We start from the raw sequence: 21,406 nt of genomic DNA, 5'->3' as shown, positions 1-21,406 counted from the left end.
AAAAATCGAGGGATTGAGGGCTGTGGGGATCTGGGAGTTGAGGCCAGTGTAGATCAGCCATGATCACGTTGAATGGCTTGAGGGGAGAGTGGCCTACTGCTGCTATTTTTTTGTGTTCTTTGTCCAAGCCTTTGCTCTCTTGCCCTCGTTCCTCTTTATATGGCTCAGTACCAAATTTCTGCTTGAAAACATTTCAGTGGCATGACTTGGGACGGTGATGGTCGCCTTGTGTAAGATTTGCTATTTCTACTACTGTGGTATGAGTGTGTGGCTGAAAATCCTGCCATTGTCATGGAATCACACAGCACGGAAGCAGGCCCCTCTACCCCATGAGTCCACACCAACCATCAAACCGCCCATTTACACTAATCCGACACTAATCCCATTCTTTTCCCCCAATATGCCCACACTCACTGACACACTACAGGCAATTTCCTGTGGCCAATTAGCCTACCAGCCCACATGTCTTTGGGAAGTGGGAGGAAACCGGAGCACCCAGAGGAAACTCACGCAGTCACGGGGAGATCGTGCAAACTCCCCGCAGACAGCACCAGAGGTCAGGATTGAACCTGGGTCTCTGGCGCTGTGAGGCAGCGGCTCTATCCACTGCGCCACCGTGCTGCCCACGTATGTCATGTGGTACCTTACAGTCAATAGCAGCAAAACTTGCATTTGTGGGTATCTTTATGTGGATACAGTGGTGAAGCAGTCTTAGGGTTATGTAATTAGTCCCAGTGAAAAGGCAATGAAAAACACGACGATGCTGGAGGAACTCAGCAGGTCAGGCAGCATCTGTGGAGAAGAACAGATGGTTAACGTTTCGGATCCGGACCCTTCTTCAGGACTGAAGATAGGAAAAGGGGAAGCCCAGTATATAGGAGGGAAAAGCAGAGCAGTGATAGGTGGACAAAAGAGGGGAGGCGGGGTGGGCACAGGGTGGTGATAGGTAGATGCAGGTAAGAGACAGTGATAGGCAGGTGTGGGGGAGGAGGGGAGAGCAGATCCACCAGGGGATGAGTCAAAGGTAAGGAGAGAGAGGGAAAAAAGAGGCTAGGAAGGGGGAGAAGAGAAGAAGCGTGGTCGGGGGGGGGGAAGTTGTGGGGATTACCTAAAGTGGGAGAATTCAATGTTCATGCCGTTAGGCTGCAAGGTTCCAAGACTGAAAATGAGGTGCTGTTCCTCCGGTTTGCGCTTGGAATTCTCCTGGCAGTGGAGGAGGCCGAGGACTGTAATGTCAGTGATAGCTTGGGAGGGGGAGTTGAAGTGACTGGTAACGGGGAGATGCAGGTCGACGAAATGTTGGTTGAAGGTGAGTTTTAGGAAGGTTTTCCCAATGCAGAGAGGGAGAAGGGGAAAGGCACTGGGCTTAGATGAATTTCCAGAGGAAGACAGGAGGCTATTGAAAATCAGCAACGTGTGGATATGTGCTGGGAGTGGGGTGGCATTAGTCAAGGTGGTAGATCCCAACACCATAGAACAGTACAGCACAATACAAGCCCTTTGGCCCACCATGTTGTGCCAACCTTTAAACCTCGCCTAAGACTATCTAACCCCTTCCTTCCACACATCCCCCTATTTTAAATTCCTCTATATGCTTATCTAACAATCTCTTGAACTTGACCAACGTATCAGCCTCCACCACCACCCCAGGCAGCGCATTCCATGCACCAACCACTCTCTAGGTGAAGAACGTCCCTCTGATATCTCCCTTGACCTTCCCTCCCATTACCTTAAAGCCATGCCCTCTTGTATTGAGCATTGGTTCCCTGGGAAAGAGGCACTGGCTGTCTACTCTATCTATTCCTCTTAATATTTTATATACCTCTGTCATGTCTCCCCTCATCCTCCTTCTCTCCAAAGAGTAAAGCCCTAGCTCCCTTAGTCTCTCCTCATAATCCATACACTCCAAGACAGGCAGCATCCTGGTAAATCTCCTCTGCACCCTTTCCAACGCTTCCACATCCTTCCTATAATGAGGCGACCAGAACTGGACACGATACTCCAATTGTGGTCTAACTAGAGTTTTGTAGAGCTGCATCATTACCTCGCGGCTCTTAAACTCCATCCCATAACTTATGAAAGCTAACATCCCATAAGCTTTCTTAACTACCCTATCCACCTGTGAGGCAACTTTCAGTGATCTGTGGATATGAACCCCCAGATCCCCCTGCTCCTCCACACTACCCAAAATCCTGCCATTAACCTTGTACTCGGCCTTGGAGTTTGTCCTTTCAAAGTGTACCACCTCATACTTCTCTGGATTGAAATCCATCTGCCACTTCTCAGCCCAGCTCTGCATCCTATCAATATCCCTCTGCAAGCTTTGACAGTTCTCCACACTATCCACAACACTACCTACCTTTGTGTCATCTGCAAACTTGCTAATCCACCCTTCTACCCCCTCATCCAAGTCACTAATAAATATCACGAAAAGTAGGGGTCCCAGAACCGATCCTTGTGGGACACCATTAGTCACAGCCCTCCAATCTGAATGCACTACCTCCACCACAACCCTATGCATTCTACAGGCATGCCAATTCTGAATCCACACTGCCAAGCCTCCCTGGATCCCATGCCCTCTGACCTTCTGAAGAAGCCTACAATGTGGAACATTGTCAAACGCCTTACTAAAATCCATGTAGACCACATCTACTGCACTACCCTCATCAATCTTCCTGGTCACCTCCTCAAAGAACCCTATCAGGCTTGTGAGACATGATCTTCCCTTCACAAAGCCAAGCTGGCTGTCCCTAATCAGTCCATGATTCTCTAAATGCTCATAGATCTTATCTCTTAGAATCCTTTCCAACAGCTTGCCCACCACAGACGTAAGGCTCACTGGTCTGTAATTCCCTGGACTATCCCTACTACCTTTTTTGAATAAGGGGACAACATTTGCCACCCTCCAGTCCTCCGGTACCATTCCTGTGGACAACAAGGATTCATGATTCCATGATCTGTCAATCAATTATTTGCCTAAGGTGCTGATGTAACTGTTTGTGAATGTACAGCTGCAATCAGCGCTGTGCAGAAGTTTATCTTCTGTGGAGGGAGTGAAGAGAAAGAATTCCTAAGACATTTTTCAGGCTCCTTGCAGGACCCCCCAAAGCCCTTTACCACCAGAGATGTAGTTTCGAAGTGGAGTCACTGTAGTGAAGTCCGAAATGCAGCATCCGATTTGTACACAGCAAGCTCCCACAATTGTGCTAATGACCAGATAATCTGTCTCAGTGACGTCTTGACTTATTTTGCATTTTCTCTTCCCTATTGTGATGGATTCATGAGCGGGCCCTGACATCACTGTGTTCCCACACTGTGACCTCACCCAGAAACAGCACTGTCTGGCAGGCTGACTGTGCAGAGTTTTGAGGTGCAGAATTTCATCTCGTATTTCCCTTTGTGTTCCTATTTCAAGTACTCGGCTGCTCTCTGTTCCTTCTCACACATTTCCCTCCTGAAATGCACCGTCTATTGTCCCTCTCTCAGTTTAATCTGTCATTTCATTTCCTATTACTGTCTCACTTTCTACAGCTGTAGATGTAGGTGGCCTGTTTGTGGTGTTCTCTTACAACCTGGAAGGTCATGTGACCCATCAAATTTATTCTGTCTCTTAGAGTAATCCCATTAATACCATTCCCCAATTTCTCTGTCACATGCCCATCGACTCCCCCCAGTGGTCCCATTAGCTAAGGGGCAAATTACAGCGGCCAATCAATCTACCTACCCACATGTCTTAAGGATGTGGGAGTAAACCGGAACATCCGGGGGCAATCTCAGGGATCAAATGGAGAACGTGCTAATTGGAATGTGGAGCTTAATTCGGATAAGTGCATGGTGTTGCATTTTGGAAAATCAAATCCAGGTAGGACCTTCACAGTGAACAGCAGGGCCCTGGGGAGTGTTATAGAACAGAGGGACCTTGGAGTACAAGTATATGGTTCACTGAAAGTGGAGTCACAGGTAGACAGAGTGGTGAAGAAGGCCTTTGGCACGGTGGCCTTCATAAGTCAGCGCATTGAGTATAATAATTGGGAGGTCATAGTGTGTTTGTATAGGACGCTGGTGAGGCTGCACGTGTACAGTTTTGGTCACGATGCTATAGGAAATATATCATTAAGAGTGCAGAAAAGATTTACAAGGATGCCACCAGGACTTGAGGGACTGAGTTATAAGGAGAGGTTGGACAGGCTGGGACTTTATTCCTTAGAGCTTAGGAGACTGAGAGGTGATCTTATAAAGGTGTATAAAATCATGAGGAGCATAGATAGGGTGAATGCACTCAAGTCTTTTGCTCACAGTTGGGGTATCAAGAACTGGAGGGCATAGGTTTAAGGTGAGAGGGGAAAGATTCAAGAGGAACATGAATGGCAACTTTTTTACACAAAGGGTGGTATCCATGTGGAAAGAGCTGCCAGAGGAAGTTGAGGCAGGTACAAAAACAACTTTCAAGAGACAGTTGAACAGGTACATGGATTGGAAAGGTTTAGAAGGTTATGGGTCAAATGCTGGCAAATGGGACTGGCTAGGATGGGGCATCTTGGTCGGCATGGACCAGATGGGCCGAAGGGCCTGTTTCTGTGCTGTCTGACACTGTGACTCCACACAGACAACACCAGAGGTCAGAATTGAACCCAGGCCGTTGATTTGCCCCGATCTTGGTTTTGACCATGTGCCTGGTTGATGGTCAGATTTTCCAAGTATTTCCCTCTCGAGCCCAAGAGTCAAAGAGGCTGGGAGGTGGGTGAGGACGGGGTCGATGGCAGTGGGAAGGTGAGGATGGAAGAGACCTGGGTACAAAGCTGAGATTCCCAAGTAGAGGAGGTGTCCTGGATCGGATCTGTGCTTTACTACTACTCTCTTTCCCTGTTTCTCTGTTCCTCCCTCTCTCATGGAAACACTTAATGATGAAGCCGGGCTCAAGAGCCGGGAGAGAATGAAGCAAATCTATAGTCACAACGTGGTACAGCACAGTGTGCAAAACTTTCCGAGCTGTGCTCAGCAAGTTTTCCCTGTGACCTACCTGGATCTTGCAAGTGATTAGTCATTCTGCAATAAACAGTAACTGATTTGTGCATTAGACCTGATTAGATCCTGGGCTACGAAGAGCATGCAACAGAAAGTGAAAGGACACACAGGCACAACTAAGTGATGACAACCAGCACAAGGCGATCACAGGAAAATTGAGGAGAGGCAATGCAGATGCAGAATGAGTAATGAAAACCCACACGGTGCAGGGATGTTCGGTCGGGCAACACTGGTTGGTAACTTAGCGATTTCGTTGTCCCTTCCCTTCTTCTTCTCGGGCAGTCCTTCAGAATTGAGGATGACTTGCTTCTACTCTGGTCCAAATAGTCTTTAAGGTGGTGAACCTCTTCCACCACGTACGTAGGGATGGATAACACAGCCGCGAGGTTCTCAATACCGTTCCAAATGCTCCTTCTCCACTTTGAGTAGTTGTAGTCCAGAGGTTCCGATGTCGTCCCGAAATCAATTTTCCCCTTCTGTCCACTGTAAGTAACACAGTGCCACGAGGTCGATTCGAACAAATACCTTTATTGGCAGTGCACCGCTGGGAGGATTCTCTTCAGCACTCACTAAGAGTCGCTTCCCGAGTTCTCCCCGAACAAAGGGCAGACAGACATTTATACAGGAATTGTCACGCACATCCCATGCAAACGGCGCCTCGAGTTTCGGTCAAGCTATAGAGATCCCGAGACAGCTATCACAGCTTTTGTCTGAGTATAATTGAGTTATAATCAAGGCTTTCAAAGGCAGGTATCACCCTTCATTGTTCAGACCAAGTCATCACCTCGATGTTAATTACACCCAGTATCGCCACCGTCTGACATATCGGAATGATCCGTTACCCGAAACAAAGGCAGTTAACATACTTAACATTCCAACCTAACTAGTGGGTCAGCAGCTTGCTAGTCCTTGCTAAAGAAATATAAACGCATATATATATATTTTGTTTACCAGTTATAGGTATGGTTGCAATTCTTAACCCTTCACTTCCTCACCCAGGGCTCAGTGTGGATGTTGCATTTCTTTAAGGAAGCTTTGCGTACATCCTTGAATCTTGAATAAAGAGAGATTGGAGAGGCTGGGTTTGTTTTCCTTGGAGCAGAGGAGGCTGAGTGGGGAACCTGATAGAGGTGTACAAAATTGTGAGAGGCATAAATAGGCAAGATAGCAAGAAACTTTTCCCTATGACAGGGGTGTCTAAAAGCGAAGGGCATAGGGTTAAGGTGAGGAGTAAAGGGTTTAGAGGGGATTTGAGGAAGTATATTTCACCCAGAGGGTGATTGCAAGCTGAAACACACAGCCTGAGAGGCAGGCACTCTCAGAACATTTAAGAAGCATCTGAGTGAGCACTTGAATTGCCAAGTTGCAGTAACTATGTACCAAGTGCTGACAAGTAGGATTGGTATGGTTAGGTTAGCATGGACATGGTGGGCCTGTTTCTGTGCTCTATCACTCTCAGAGTGTGATAGATTTTGGGGGAGTTGGTGGGAGTGTGGGGAGAATAAAATAGTTTCAGGAAGGATGTAAATGGGTGTTTGATGGTCAGCACGGAGTTGATGGGCTGAAGGGCCCCACTCCATGTTGTATGACTCTATGACCCTTTAGCATCATCTCAAAGAAAGGTCATTTTTTTCAGTTTTCCCCCAACATTTAACCTATGATATAAGAAGAGAGAACTTGTGTTTGATGATCCCAGGACATCCTTAAGCTCTGTATCCCCAATGGAGTGCAAGGGAGCAGCAATGGAAATTACTGAATTAGATAGCTCCAAAATGAAAATAACCTCTGTGTCCGACAACATTTGTGGAGAAAGAGAGAAAACAACTAAAGTGTCAGGTCACTGACCTTCCATTGGTTTTAATATGGAATGAGTAGAGGGTTTTGCACTGAAATATTTGGCACAATAAACGTTAGTGGACAATTTTTGTTGTAGCAAATGATCACAAGTTGTAAACCATAATGAAGGGTTAGGCCTTTCTTCACTTTCAAGAGATGCTCTTTGGAACAATTCAGTGCTGGGACCTATATATAAATAAATGAGTTGGATGAGATTGTCTGTGGTCTGATAAGGAAGTTTGCTGACAGCACGAAGATTGGCGGAGTTGTAGATAGCAGGGATGGTTGCCTAAGTGTAAAGAGGGACAAAGATCAGCTGGAAAGTTGGGCAGAGCAGTGGCAGACGGAATTTAATTCAGACAAGTGTGAGGTAATGCATTTTGGGTTCTGTTACTGGCTGGAATATTCATGTTCAAGTTCATTGTCATAGGCATACATACCCAGGGTATAAAAGGCAGTAACCAAAACGTGGCTTTCTGATTTGGATCATTTGCAGCATCTTTAAGGTTTTGTTTCAATTGGTAGCAGAAGGGGAATTCTGCACTTCAAGTATTACCTCATTGTTTCAGAGTTCCAGAAAAGGAATGAACTTCAGAGCTTGAAATGATGAACAGTTTATGCCTTCTTGTCCCAATTCGAGCACTTACACAGAGCTGGCCTTGTTGTAAGTCGATTTGTTTTGTTATTTGGAGCCCAAGATCTAAAAAGAAGCTTCTCAATCCCCGAGTTAACAATCTGTGCTGCACTTATATGTTCGCAATGCCTCCTCATCTCCCTCGGTTCCTAATCTTGGAAAGTCTCTATTTTAGAATACCTACTTGCACAACTTGTTAAACAGTCCGCTCTATTAACTTTCACAATCCCTGATGAGCTATCTGATATCCCTGATTTTCATCACTCTACCTCTGAGTACAAGAGTAAGATTTTATCTGATTATGCTGCTGTGAATTGGGACCTTTTGCAATGTTAAAGACCCCCACATAAACATAATTATTTATTCATTTCCTTTAAATCATAACCCTGCCTGTTTGACAAGCATTATCCTTCATGCCTTCAATTGACTGATTGATGTCTCCTATGCACATCTATAGGAATATGGGTTCAGCTGCTTCCATCGAGTTGCATTTATATACTGCCTTCAATGCAATCAAACGCCCCTATTTATCCCAATTTAACACTGTGGCACAGGAGGAGACCCAAGGGTAGGTGACCGGCAGCTTGGTAAAAGGCTTTAAGCACCGCCTTAACATTGGAGAGGGAGGGGATTAGGACCAATTGAGACTCTGCAGAGTCTGGAAGACCCAGTCTCAGGTCTGAAGGTGCCGTGCTTCTCCCGACCTGAAGGGATCGCTGTCGGGGGAGGACCAACCACGGATGGCGCCGCCGCCACCCTCTTGCCTGCCACGTCAGTGGTTTCCAGGTGACCGGGGCTGTGTGGATGGAGCGGCGGCGGGGTGAGCGCGGCTGAGGGCCCGGAGCCTGAGGCGGGCGGTCCGGCGGTGGGACACAGGAAAACGGGTCCATTCGGTGCAATGCGAAGCCTGCGTTAAAATGTACGTGTTCGTTCTGGGTGTGGGGCTGGGGGGAGGATGGGATGGGCTGGGCCTGGCCTGGCCTGGCCTGGCCTGGCCTGGCCTGGCCTGGCCTGGCCTGGTGTCATCAGGGCATCTCCTCCCCTCACATGCAGCCAGTTACCCTCCAGCATTCTTCCTCGTCCCCTGCAGATGCAGGTAATGCGCAGCACTGCAGATGGCACAGACGGCAATGGGCACTGGGCCTCCCTCTCGGCACTGACCGGTGGCGATCCCCCATGGTCACCTTAGACCGGTGCGATCCCCGATGGTCACCTTAGCATTTCTTTCTTGCATTACTTCAGATTGCATTACCACCTTTGCACCATTCTGTTGTTTTGCACTTGTATTTCGAACATAGAACAGCACAGGAACAGGGCCACGATCTTGTGCCCAACTAATTAAATGCTTAACTAAATGAATCCCTTCTGCCTAGACAATGTCCATATCCCTCCATTCTCTGCACATTCATGTGCCTATCTAAGAACCTCACGCCTCTATCGTATTTGCCTCCATTACCACCCCTGGCAGTGCATTCCAGGCACCCACCACTCGGTGCATTTTGAGAGCCTCCCACGGGCAAGGGATTTCATTACACTCTGGTGTATATGACAATAAACTAATCTGAATCATTGTTTACAGAAAAGAAGGCACGTTGTGCTGTGGCCAGCTGCTTGCTGCGCCAGTCTAAGAGCGAACCAGCCAACCTAACCTTAACAACAAACAGGGTGGTTCACACAGGGTCACTTCTGGATTGGCGATCAGTAACTAGTAGTCAATATTAATGACTTGCATAAAGTGATGGCATATACTGCAGCCAGATTTACTGATGATATAAAAATGGGTGGGCTAGCAAGTTGTGAGGGTGACGCATAGAGCCTGCAAAAAGGGATATGTGAACAGGCAAGGAGTTGTTGGAATATAATGTGAGGATATCTAGTTTGGAATAATGAAAATGCAAGTTGTTTTTTAAATGGAGTGAGACTATAAAATATGTTGTGGTACGAAGGGATCTCAGGGTCCTAGTGCAAGAGGCCCAAAAAGTTAGCATGCAGGTACACCAAGTAATTGGGAATGTTGACCTTTATCGCAGGGAGTATGGAGTATAACATTTGGGAAAGTGATGTATGCTGGTGAGACTGTACTTGAGTGCTGTGTAGAATGTTAGCCTTCATAGTAAAGGAATGATATATTTGCTGAGAAGGTTCATTTGATTGATTCCTGGAACGAAGGGGTTGATGTATGAAGAAAGTTGGAGTAAGTTGGCCCAAGTTTAGAAGAGATCTTGTATAAAACACAAGATTCTGAGGGGATGTTCCCCCAGAGCGGTTATTTAGAAAATGGCAGCATAGTTTCAAAACAAGTGTTTGCCCTTTCAAGATAAAGGTTGTGAACCTTTGGGATTCATAATCCCAGAGGGCTGTGGAGACAGAATCATTGAAGATGGAGGTTATCAGACAGTTAAACCACAAGGGAGTCAAAGGGTATAGGGAAAGAGCAGGAACGTGGTGTTGAGGCCAAGATCATATCAGAAGTGATCTTATCAAATGAGGGAGTGTGCTTGAGTTGCTGATTGGCTGCTCCTGTTCTTGTTTCGTCTGATGTGATGTGGTCCTGTTGCATGCACTCTCACCCGTAGCCCTTTGTCTTTCTCTGTGCCAGACACTGGTTGGATGTACCCTTGACAGATGCATGTCTGCTTCCACCACTTGTTCTGGTTCATCCTGTCATTTTCTGTATGTAGAATGTTGTCCTATCCCCTCTTCACATTCTCTGTGATCTTTATTGCTCTGTACAAGGTAGCTCTTTATTATCAAAGTGTAATCTTAGTAATTGACAAAGGATTTGAATTAAAATTATGTGAAGTTTTAGAGAATTGCATTGCAAATCATAATGAGATATTTTTCATTTTGTTCTTGTAATCATCAAATATGTCATTTTCCACTTTTATGGTACCTCAGCTCTTGGCTGCTCCATCATTTCTAAATTACCTGAGATTCAGCAATAGATAAACAGAATCCTTCTGCAACTAAACATTATAAAGATCACAGTTATTTCCTTCAATTGATTCCAAGATGAGCTTTGGGGACATTTCTGCATCATTGCTGCCTATTTCCACATTTGTAACATTGTGCAACTCTGCCATACTATACCTTCTATAGAGTTGCATCCTTCCTGTCACTTCTGTGACTATCCCAACACACCCCTAGCTCTCCTTCCTAGTTCTAATCTGTGAAAACTTGGTCATTCAAACCTTGCTTGCACAAATTCCATTTTCCCATCACCCTGCTCCTGTCAAAATTAATCAACACCAGAGGTAACCATGTCTTAAGCTGTTCAGGTTCTGAATCCCCTCCTTAAACCCTTCATGTTTTAGGGCACAAACTGACAAAGCCTTTGGTTTGCCTGCTATGGTTTTATATAGATCTGTTTCAGATTTTGTTTGGCAATTTTGTTCACAGTGACAATTCACAGTGACTTCCTTCCATGCTGTGTGATACTGTGAATGTCAAAAGTTAGGTGGATCAGATTTTGGCTGTTGTTTATTGTGACATTTGAATCTGTATTATAGAGCAAGTGACCCAAGTTGGTCAGTGACTGATAGCAAAATTGGAAGCATGCTCCATTGGAAGAGGCATGGTATTGGAAGTTGTGCAATGGTGAAAGTTTGGTCTTCTATTTTGTTAACGATTGGTTCCATTTTCATGAAACTTTTTCTTTCTGCCTGGGATTGAATGGTTAAACTCCAAGAGTAAGTGAGATAACTCTGGCAGGTTAAACTCTTGATAAGACTAGCATGTATCCCATTGATTGTGGAAGACAGCAGGCTCATCTGATTGGGGGGGGCTTAAGATCAATAAAGGAATTCTTAGGGTTACTGAGGAAAATTCTTTACTCCAGTGGGAGAGTCCACAGTAAAACAACCTGATTTTGAAATTGCAGCTAAAGCCTTTAATTAGACAATGGAATACACTTTTTCCACACAAAGGATAATGATTCAGATTAGTTTATTGAGATAATACACCAGGGCGCAATCAAATTTCTTGCTTGTGTGAAGCTCACAGAGTAAACAGTATACATGGTAATAAATAGAGTGAGCTCAAAAACAGTGGAATGGTGCAAAGTACCGAGTCCAAACGACTATAGTTAGTGACAAAAAGAAATGAATTTTGTTTCTATAAATTACTATGGATATGGGAAGTTGGGAAATTGGAGCTTTGAAGACTGATGAGTTTTTAGATGTGGGTATTAAAAGATTTGCACAAAGATGGAGCTGGGATAACTGATCAAGACTGAAGTGGCTGAATGGGCCAGCCTGCGTCCATCTTTTAAGTTCAAGTTATACTTTATTGTCATTCACCCATATGCTGTAAAACACACGGAGGAACAAAATGTCATTTCCCCCAGACTCTCACAACAGAGGACGTACATAGAACAGAGAAATACAATAAACGCAGACAGAAAAATTGTGCAAGCACAAATAGTGCAAAAAATGGTATATACAGGATACAAAATTAGTGCAAGGTTAGTGCAAAACTGAATTGGACAAAGAAAATACAGAACTCAGTGTATTGCACTAAGTATATAAACATGTTCAGCAGCAGCCAAAGTTCTTATGCGCTATCGTGCAAACCAGGACTTTTGATGTGGCTTTTGTCTGAGACTTATTTAAGGAATTTGAGCATCACTGTTTAGGGCCACTTTTTTATTGACCATCTGAAATGGTACTGACCTAACTGGGTGGCTTGCAAAGTCATTTCACAAGGCAATTAAAGATTCAAACAAGTTGTGAGTCATGAGACACATATCCAGACAAGGAAAGGGTGGCAAAGAGGAGAGTAGAAATAGAAGGGTCACTTATGAGTTGGGAGGCTGTGCCTCATTGAGTGCTGTAGGGATTGGTGCTGGCACTCCAGCTGTTCATTATCTACATCAATGATTTGGATGAAGGGACCGAGTGTAAGGTCTCCAAGGTTTCTGATGATACACGCTGGGTGGCAACATGGGCTGTGAGGAGGGTGCAGAGGCTTCAGGGGAATATAGACAGGTCAATTGAATGATCCAGGACATGACAGATGGCATATTACTTTGGAAAAATGTGAGGTTCTCCATTTTGAGGAGGAAATAATGGAAAGGCAGAGTTTTATTTTAAATGAGCAATTGAAAGGTGTTGATGTTCAGGGAGACCCAAGTGTCCTTTCACACGGAGCACTAATGTGTAGATACAGCAAGCAATTAGGAAGGCAAGGATGGAGTTGTACTCTGTTGGAACGGGATTTGAGTATAAAAGTTAAGACTCCATTCTGTGATTGTATAATGCCTTGCTGAGACTGATCCTGCAATATTGTGCACAGATCTGGTCTTCTTACCTAAGGAAGGATATACTTGCTGTGGAGCAAGTGTATCAAGGTTCATCAAATTGATTCCTGGGATTGGGGGGGTGGGGAGGGGGGGTTACATCAAATGAAGCAAGATTAAACAGTCTGCGCTGGGGTGGGGGGGGTGGTGGGGGAGGAAGCAGAGCAGAGTAGATTTGGGGGTGATGTTTCTCCTGGCTGGGTTGTCCAGAACACTAGGGGTTGTGGTCTTAAAACAAGGAGTTTGCCATTGGAGATGGAGAGCACATTCCTTCACCCAGAGGGTAGGGAATCTTCAGGATTCTCTATGCAAAGGGCTGTGGAGTCATTGAATGTATTCAATACAGAGAATGATAGATTTTTAGATATTAAGGGAATTTTCCATATTTCCTACAATGTAGAAAGAGACCATTCAGCCCATTGGGTCTATGCAAGCACTCAGTAGTACTATTTCCCGCACTTTTTTTTTCTCATAGCCTGTTCTCTCTGCATTCCCATCAGCTTCCTCCCCAGATTCTACCACGTGCCCATATCCTAGGAGCAATTTACAGTTGACACTGTCACGGAGAACGTGCAAACTCCACGCAGACAACATCACAGATCAGATTGAGCCCGGGTCACTGGAGCTGTGAGGCAGCAGTTCTACTAGCTGTGCTGCTGCCGCTCACCAGGGGTATGTGGTTAGTGCAGGAAAGTCGCTCTGTGGTGATAGACCAGCAATTATTTTATTGAATGGTGACACAAGAGAATTTGACATACTTCTGCTTCTATTTCTTATGTGCTTGTGTTCCTTTTCTGAGCACGTTAGCGAGCCAGATAGGTTTTCCATCGTGACTGGATAATACTGATTCCAGATGTATTCAACTCTCCCACAATGGCGATGGGTGTTCATTGTATCTTTAGATCATTGGTCCATGTTGATGGATACTAGCCCTGTAATTGTACCACTGTGCTGACGTACTTAAATTAGTAATTTGATTGTTGGAATGCTGAGTGGAAAATGTAATTAAGCTGTGTTTTGCACTAATATTTTTGATTTTTTTGGGAGTTTTGGCCACTGGTGAGATTACAAGAAGACCAAATTGGTGCTAAATTATCTGAGTTCACAAGATAGGAAAAGGCGTCAATTTAATTTGTAAATACTGTAGTTGGTTTGACATCTGTCTGTGAGGCTGGTTGTTGCACCAACTTCACACTCAAATGTTTGGTACTGAATTCAAGAACTTGTTACTGTTGGAGGACAGTGGCACACAGGACAAAATCACTGGCCTGTCCAGCCTCTGCCACACAACTGCAGTGTCCTGTGTGTCACAGTGTAAACCTTCAGCCTGACCTGAAGCCATTCTGGGAGAAGCTAAAAATGAATTTCTGTACAAGATTCTTAATGGAAGAAGTTTCAATCAGATGTGTTTTAATTGCCTTCAATGTCATATGATGTCCCTGTGGTCCTTCCTACCAGGGCTTGGATATTGTATTCAGTGTATTGAATAACATACAGCTGACCTACAGAAAGCAAAAGCTTCAGTGTTTTAATTTAAGGCATGGAGACTCTACGCCACGTTCTGGCATTGTCGAATCTTACAGCACTGTAAGTCCATTTGGCCCATCATGCCTGTGCTGGCTCTTTGCAAAAGTTGTCCAATTATTTACAGATCTGCAGGAAACCTACAATTTATCCTGATTTTTTTAACTGTCATACCTTGCACGGCCAAAATAAATAATATGACATTTGTGACTGAGGTTAGGTGACTGATCTTATGCAGTTACTTTACCTTCAGAGTGGTGGGGTCAAACTGCAAGAATATCTTGTGTCTTCTGTTTCCAAGAAAATATTTAAGGGCATGCATTTAAGGTGATAGTGGGTAAGTTCAAAGGAGATGAGTGGGGCAAGTTTTTTCACACAGAGTGGTGGGTGCCTGGAATGCGCTGCTTGGGGTGGTGGTGAAGGCAGCGCATTCTAGAAGCTCTTAGATAGACACATGAATATGAGGGAAATGGTAGGATATGGACATTGTGCAGGCAGAAGGGATTTGTTGGATATTTTATTACTATTGTAATTGGTTTGGCACAACATTGTGGGCCGAAGGGCCTGTTACTGTGCGGTACTGTTCTGTGTTCTACTTCTGATCTATGAACCTTGGGAGGTTAATTGAGGGTCAAAGTCGAGTTTATTGTCTTATGCACAAGTCCATGTATGCACAGGTGCAATGAAAAACCTACTTGCGGCAACATCACGGGCACATAGCATCAGATAAGTTGCATTCACAAGAAAACATAAAACAAATTATACACAAAGTTTACAAGAAAGAACACATTAGACACAATCCATTTACTGCAAAGTGATCAAAATGGTCATATTATTACTAAACTATAGTGATTAGGATTGTGCCGGTTGGTTCAGAACCAAATGGTGAAGGGAAGTATCTTCTTGAACCTGGTAGTGTGGGACTTCAGGCGGTCTGTACCTCCTGCCCGATGATAGCTGCAAGAAGATGGCACGGCCCCGGATGGTGGGGATCTTTGCTGATGGATATTGCCTTGAGGAAGCACCTCATGTAGACACTACCAATGGTTGGAAGGGATGTGCCTGTGATATATTGGGCTAAGTCCACTACTCTGCAGCAGCTTGTGGTTCCTGTGCATTTGAATTGCTGTACCAGACCATACACAGTATGGGTAGGACATACACAGTAAATGGTAGGGCCCTAGTGAGTGTTGATGAACAAAAGGACCTTGAGATACAAGCCCATAGATCCCTGAAAGTGGTAGCACAGAAAGGTAGGGTGGTGAGGAAGATGTATGGACGGTTGCCTTCATCGGTTATGGCATTGAATATAAGAGCTGATACATCATACTACAACTTTATAAAAAACAGTGGTTAGGCCACACGTGGAGTATTATGTGCAGTTCTGGTCACCACACAATAGCTAGGATGTGATTGTGCTGGAGAGGGGCCAGAGGGGATTCACCAGGATGTTGCCTGGGATGGAGCATTACAAATATAAGGAGAGATGGGAATAGGGAGTGTTTGTTTTCGCTGGAGTGGAGGTGGCTGAGGGGTGATATGAGGGGGGTAGATAGTAGGAATCTTTTCCCCCTTGTAGGGTGTGTCAAAAACAAGAGGGCATAGGTACAGGTAAGAGGATTGGTATTTAGAGGGGATTTGAGAGGGTATTTTTTCTTACAGTCAATGGTCAGTATCTGGAATGTGCTGCATGAGGTGGTAGAGGCAGGTACTCCCACAACATTTAAGAAGCACCTAGACAAGCACTTGAATTGCCAAGGTATGGAAGGCAATGGACCAAATACAAGTGAAGGACCTGCTTCTGTGCTGTATGACTCTGACTGTACTACAGGACGTCTCCACTATGGTGGTTTGTCCACTTGCAGGTAAATGTCGAAGTCACAAACTTGTCAGATCCAAAGTTTGATGTGCTGAATCACTGTTGCACAATTGTGCAGCACAAGTTCCAATCACTTAAGTATAGCGTGAAATAATTATTAATTCAAGCCTGGGTTTGATGTATCAGGCCAATGAGTAGAAATTGTTGCTTGTGCTCCTGACACTAAAGGTACAGAGGTGGCAGGTGAGATAATATGGAGATTAAGAGGGGACAAGTGGGAATGAAAGCAGCTCAAGGGTCTACATAACTGAAACTGCTAAATTTCTTGTAAGGGAACATTTAACAGGTGTCTGTGCTTTCAAACAGATTGGCTCTGAAGCAGCGGACCAATAAAACTTGGGCCAACATGCGGAAGAATGGGATAGCGAGTCTGATCTGTGAACTTGCACTAAGATTGTTCCTGTTTGGGATATTCCTGTGAGTGAATGAAGTCGACTCTTTTTGAGTCCTTTTTCCTGGTGTTAACTTTGAGCATTGTTGCATGTTGTCCATTGTAATCATTTGTAGCAGATCATTCCAAAAAGGGACTGATTGAATATTTGAGGGATATCGAGGAGTTGGGTATTGGTGGGTGAAGGGAGGAAGTGGCAAAGAGAAATTTTGGTGGTATGAATCAGGGTTAAACTTTACTCTTGGAACTTAAAGCCAGGGTCATTGTTGGGGCAATGCAGAGGAAGATTCCCTTGCATGCATTGGTCCATACCTAACTTGAAAGTGATTATTGCCATTGGGTGTGGGATTCCCCAACACCAGCATTTTCACCTTGAGTGCATGGGTTTTAATTTAATTGAAATAAGTGTTTCAAAGTTGTCCCGCTCTTATGCTAATGATATACTTGGATAAATATGATATCTCATCAACATTGGAAGAAAGTTTCTTCAGTCTTCATTTGATATATTCCTTTGTTTGGTAGGATTTCTGAGACATTGAACTCCATTCCACCGAGTTATCCATCCAGAAGAGATGTGGTTCTACAAAAAACCCTCGAGCGAGAGGGACACGGTTCCTACTTGGCACATGTTTGTACGTAAAATATTATAGAATTCTTAGTGCAGTTCTAATAATGTAGCCTTTGCTAGTTAATGACACAGGGCAGTTATTGGACATCCAGCTAAACAACTGTTCTGGATTAGTATGGGCAGTGCTAGTCTGGTAGCTTAGTCCAGGGGCATTGAGGCTACTTCTAGTGCTTCCAAACCCTGCTGTGGCTTTCAGTTGGGGTGAATCTGTTCTTCCTGGTCTTTACAATTCTACTCGTGCAGTAGATTAACCAAGTGGCCAGCAGAGCATCTCGGCTGTCATTAAAAACCTCACTGGTAATGGCCCTGCCTAAACTGCAGGATGAACCTTAAAAAACGATTGCAGACAAAAATGTGGAAAAGTAATACTTCTTATTAATAGCAGTAATCTGTGAAAGTCAGTGAGCGTTATTCATTCTTGGGGGATGGATGCAGCTTAATATATAAAAAAATTTTTATACTTAAGAACGTTTTGCAGCTGTTAATGATGTTGACATGTGACTGCTGTCTTTGTCCCAGCTGTCAACCATCATTCTTCAGCAAAGAATTGTGGGGGGGGGTGGTGTGGGTGAGGTGAATGTGCTGGCAGTTGGCACTGGTGGCTCAGATTGTGGCTCAGAGCTGTTCCCTCCCACACCTGAACTGGCGGAAGGGTGGCGGGCGCAGCCCAAGCTCTTGACCCAGTCTGTGCCAGGGACCATGTCGCACTGGCCTGCCACCTGCCCCTCACCAGCAGAGCAGGCGGACTCCCTGGAACTTCTGCAGGCAATTAATCATACCCACCATTTTCCCTGCTGTCAAGTACTCACTAGCCGCTTGCCTGCACCCATTGCTCTGTATGTTTCCCTCTCCCAACTGGGTGGGTATCTGGAGCAGTGAGACTTATTGCATGTGTGAAAGGGGTGGCACTCAGTACTAATGACCAAGGCCAAGAAACTGCAGTGGAGGCCTAATGCTGCAGAATTGCAAGTTATATCGGCCTTTGCCTATTGGTCACGTTAAAGTCTTTTTCATCTGCAGTTTTCACTTCCTGTTTGTCCATTTTATAAAATGGCTGACAACATGTACCTCTTGTCCTTCCACAGGCCATTTCTTTCCTGACACCATTGATGGCAATACTTCTGATGAAGGTGCTGAATAGAACTGAAAGTGGGGACGTGAAGGAAGGCTTTTTAGGTGAGGGATACCATTTGCTTCGGTCTTGCTTGCTCTCAATGTTAGGTCAATGAATATTTTTATTGAAAACTTTCTGATGAGCTGCATCTCAAACAGTCTGTTAATCATGTCAGAGCATCCAAACCTGCTTCCCAGGTCATCGTTTGAAGTATTGTCACGATGGTTATTTAGGGAGGATGAGTCAGGCAGTTATGCATAAAAACAAGTGTGTGGATGGCTGGTTCCTGTTTCCTAACATTTGAAAAATGTCTCTCTGCCAGTTTGAGGCTCCATCAGTACCTAAGCTCGGGTAATGTGACCTGGCCCTACACTTCCAGTTACAAGACCTTCTTGTGCCTGATGTTGGCCAGGCTTTTTGCAACAGCACTACAGTTGGCCAGTGTGTTCCCAGGTCAGGGACTAACATGGCTTGTCAGTGAATTTGTAATGTTCAAGTGGCACAGACAGCTTGAGTGCTTTGAATGATTTTATTGATCTGCTAAATTACAAAACCAACACTTGGAGAACCGAGTACAATAGATTTGCTCTGGATCTTGAAATATTTCAATTCAGATTGACTGGAGGGAAATTGCGTATAGAATTTTGACACTGGTCATCTTGCTTGCTGTGTTATGGAGACGATTGGCCTTCAATTAGGACCAGTTGGGTCAAGATGTTGGTAAGAGTCAGGGCAGCTTTGTGGTTGTAATGGAAAATATTGCCTTCTCTGTGCCCTTGTACAAGGGTGGAAAAATGTAGTGAGCTCCTTCGAATCTGTCATGATACCTTGTAAGCAATTCTGTGCAAAGATTTTATTTTGTTGTAATAGTACAAGTCAAAAGTAATCACTGTTTTTCACTTGCAGCGGCATCTCTGGGCCTGGTTTTGAATGGAGTGATCACAAACACTTTTAAACTGGTGATTGGAAGGTAAGTTTTGCTCAACATCTGGAAACTTAAAATATTTTTGTTATTAAGTTTAAGGAAAACTGAACTCTTAATGATTAAAAATTGTCAAATGCATTATCAAATAAAAAGGTCTACTACTTACTGTTCTGTTGGTACTTTCTTCCCCTTAATTTCAATGTGGCTGTTCTACCAGAGAACTAGGCAATTCTAGGAAGTCTGCTGTCTAGTCAGACTCCTGGAGGAGCCCTCTGCTGCAGGGGTAGCTAGCAGTATAGGCGGCATGGCAGAAGATGCTATGACTGGATTAATTCATCTGCCAATGGTGGACTTGAAGACCTCAGTGGAGAGTAGTGCTTAAGTCTGACGGAAGGGCTGGCACCGAGGCAAAAGGTCTGTCCTCGTGCTTTGACATCTTTGAATCCACTTTGCCATCTTAGAACTTCCAGAATGGACAGTGGCAGACCTCAATGTCCTGCTAAAAGCTAGAATGAAACTACGGCAAATCATTTTATTACTGTGGTCTCCATTGAGAGGTGCTGTAGCTGGCCATGATTTTACTCAGTGATAAATGAGTCCCAGAACAATATTTAATTATTTGCCTCGGGCCTTGTGAAAAGATTGAACTGTTCCTGTCCTCCAATGATGCCTTTGAGGCTTGTGTATCGACCTTCTAGGGTGTTATATTAGTTAGTATCTTTTGTAATTGGCTATTATTTGATGTCCATCATTCTCTTGGAAAAACAGCACCGTCTAATATATAAGCTTGATCAGGTCTACACAAACCTGTGACGCTGGTCCTCCATAATCTATTTAGTTAGAAAAACACAATCAACTGAAATACATTTTGCCATCATCATCTTAGAAATTTTGATCAAATCATCTGGAAGTCTGTCCCCTCAGCTTTCAAGACCCTGTCCTTTTTAACTTCCTTTTAATACCTACGATGCTTCAGATTGGGTCTTGGTTATTTCTTCCTAGTCTGCACCCTTTACAAAATCTCTTGCCCATGTAAATAAGACCAAAATGACAGACAGTAGGTCTGTCCATGCTCCTGTTCAAAATAGGTTGCCTTGCCATGCAGGTGATTGTTCAGTAAATGTTTTCCATTGCATAATTGCTGTAGCCAAATCTTTGCCACAGTGGTTATGAATCTTGAAGGGGGGACTTGCTTTCCTTTTCCACCTATGTACTGCATGTGTTGGACACTTTTCCTGCCCATGTACATTATTTTTCTATTAACTACCATTTGCCTGCAGTGAGCCAATTCCCAAATATATCAAGGTCCAGCTGTAGGAACTGAGCATTGCCAACTGCATTGGCACTCGTAAGATGCCTTGTATCATCTGCAAGCATTAGGATTGCACCTTCCCCTTAACCACCACCAACCCCATCCCCAACCAAATTGATCATCCAAATCACTTAATGGAAATTCAAAATGACATAAAGTCACAAAATCAATTTTTGAAGGACACCATTGGTTGCCACGTTGATCCAAACCTGTACGTCATTACTTTCTGCCTCCTTCCTTCCAATCAGTTCATAATCCTAATTTTATTTTTAACAAAATCACAGATACTAGAGGCTTTCAACTTGCAGTTAACCTTGTGGTAGACAATCAAATATTGTTTTGGAAGTGCATGCAGATGTCTACAGGGCTTTTGTCCTCCAACATCTTTGTGCCTCTTCTAATCAAACTAAATTCACACTTGTGTGACAATGGTTTTTGAAGGGTATGTTTGGGCTCCCGGATATGCCTCTCTCTAGCCCTTTGCTGGATCCCTAACGATTCCCTCAAACCTCTCTCCCTTGATGATTCTGAAGTTTCACATTCTGAAAGTGGCAGCATGAGTGTTGGAGCAAAAACAGTCATTTTTCACCTGGCCTTGCTGAACAGACAGCAGATCCCCCTGTTGTGGCACAGCCTTGTATACTTATGAAGAAGGAAGCATGGATGGAAACTACATCTGTTCAGATCACTGCTGTAGTTTACCATCTAAAGGAGATGCCCCTCATCCCTACCAACATGTTCCCTCATCCCTCATGTGATTATGAACTGTCTCCCCCACCCTCTGCACGTTAAATATATCAGATTCAGATTATTGTCGTGTACACCAGCGTGCAGTGAAGTTC

The 21,406-nt window shown here is 44.4% G+C and overlaps 1 protein-coding gene across 2 annotated transcripts in view; it reads left to right on the top strand.

The window, feature by feature from the left end:
* LOC127584293 (phospholipid phosphatase 4-like) overlaps positions 1-21,406 on the top strand; it is a 40,277-nt gene that overhangs the window by 6,664 nt on the left and 12,207 nt on the right. Inside the window, exons 1-5 of one of the 2 annotated variants that reach the window (XM_052040964.1) lie at positions 8,019-8,414; positions 16,501-16,611; positions 17,108-17,217; positions 18,299-18,389; positions 19,234-19,297. In XM_052040964.1, the coding sequence (XP_051896924.1) occupies positions 17,158-17,217; positions 18,299-18,389; positions 19,234-19,297 (215 nt within the window). In that variant the 5' untranslated portion in view covers positions 8,019-8,414; positions 16,501-16,611; positions 17,108-17,157. Of the gene's footprint in view, positions 1-8,018; positions 8,415-16,500; positions 16,612-17,107; positions 17,218-18,298; positions 18,390-19,233; positions 19,298-21,406 lie in introns of those variants that run through there. The other variant, XM_052040965.1, reaches the window with a different exon arrangement.

The sequence above is a fragment of the Pristis pectinata genome, chromosome 29 (assembly GCF_009764475.1).
Source record: "Pristis pectinata isolate sPriPec2 chromosome 29, sPriPec2.1.pri, whole genome shotgun sequence".
In the NCBI taxonomy this organism is placed as follows: Eukaryota; Metazoa; Chordata; class Chondrichthyes; order Rhinopristiformes; family Pristidae; genus Pristis; species Pristis pectinata.
This window is presented reverse-complemented; position numbering and strand designations above follow the sequence as displayed.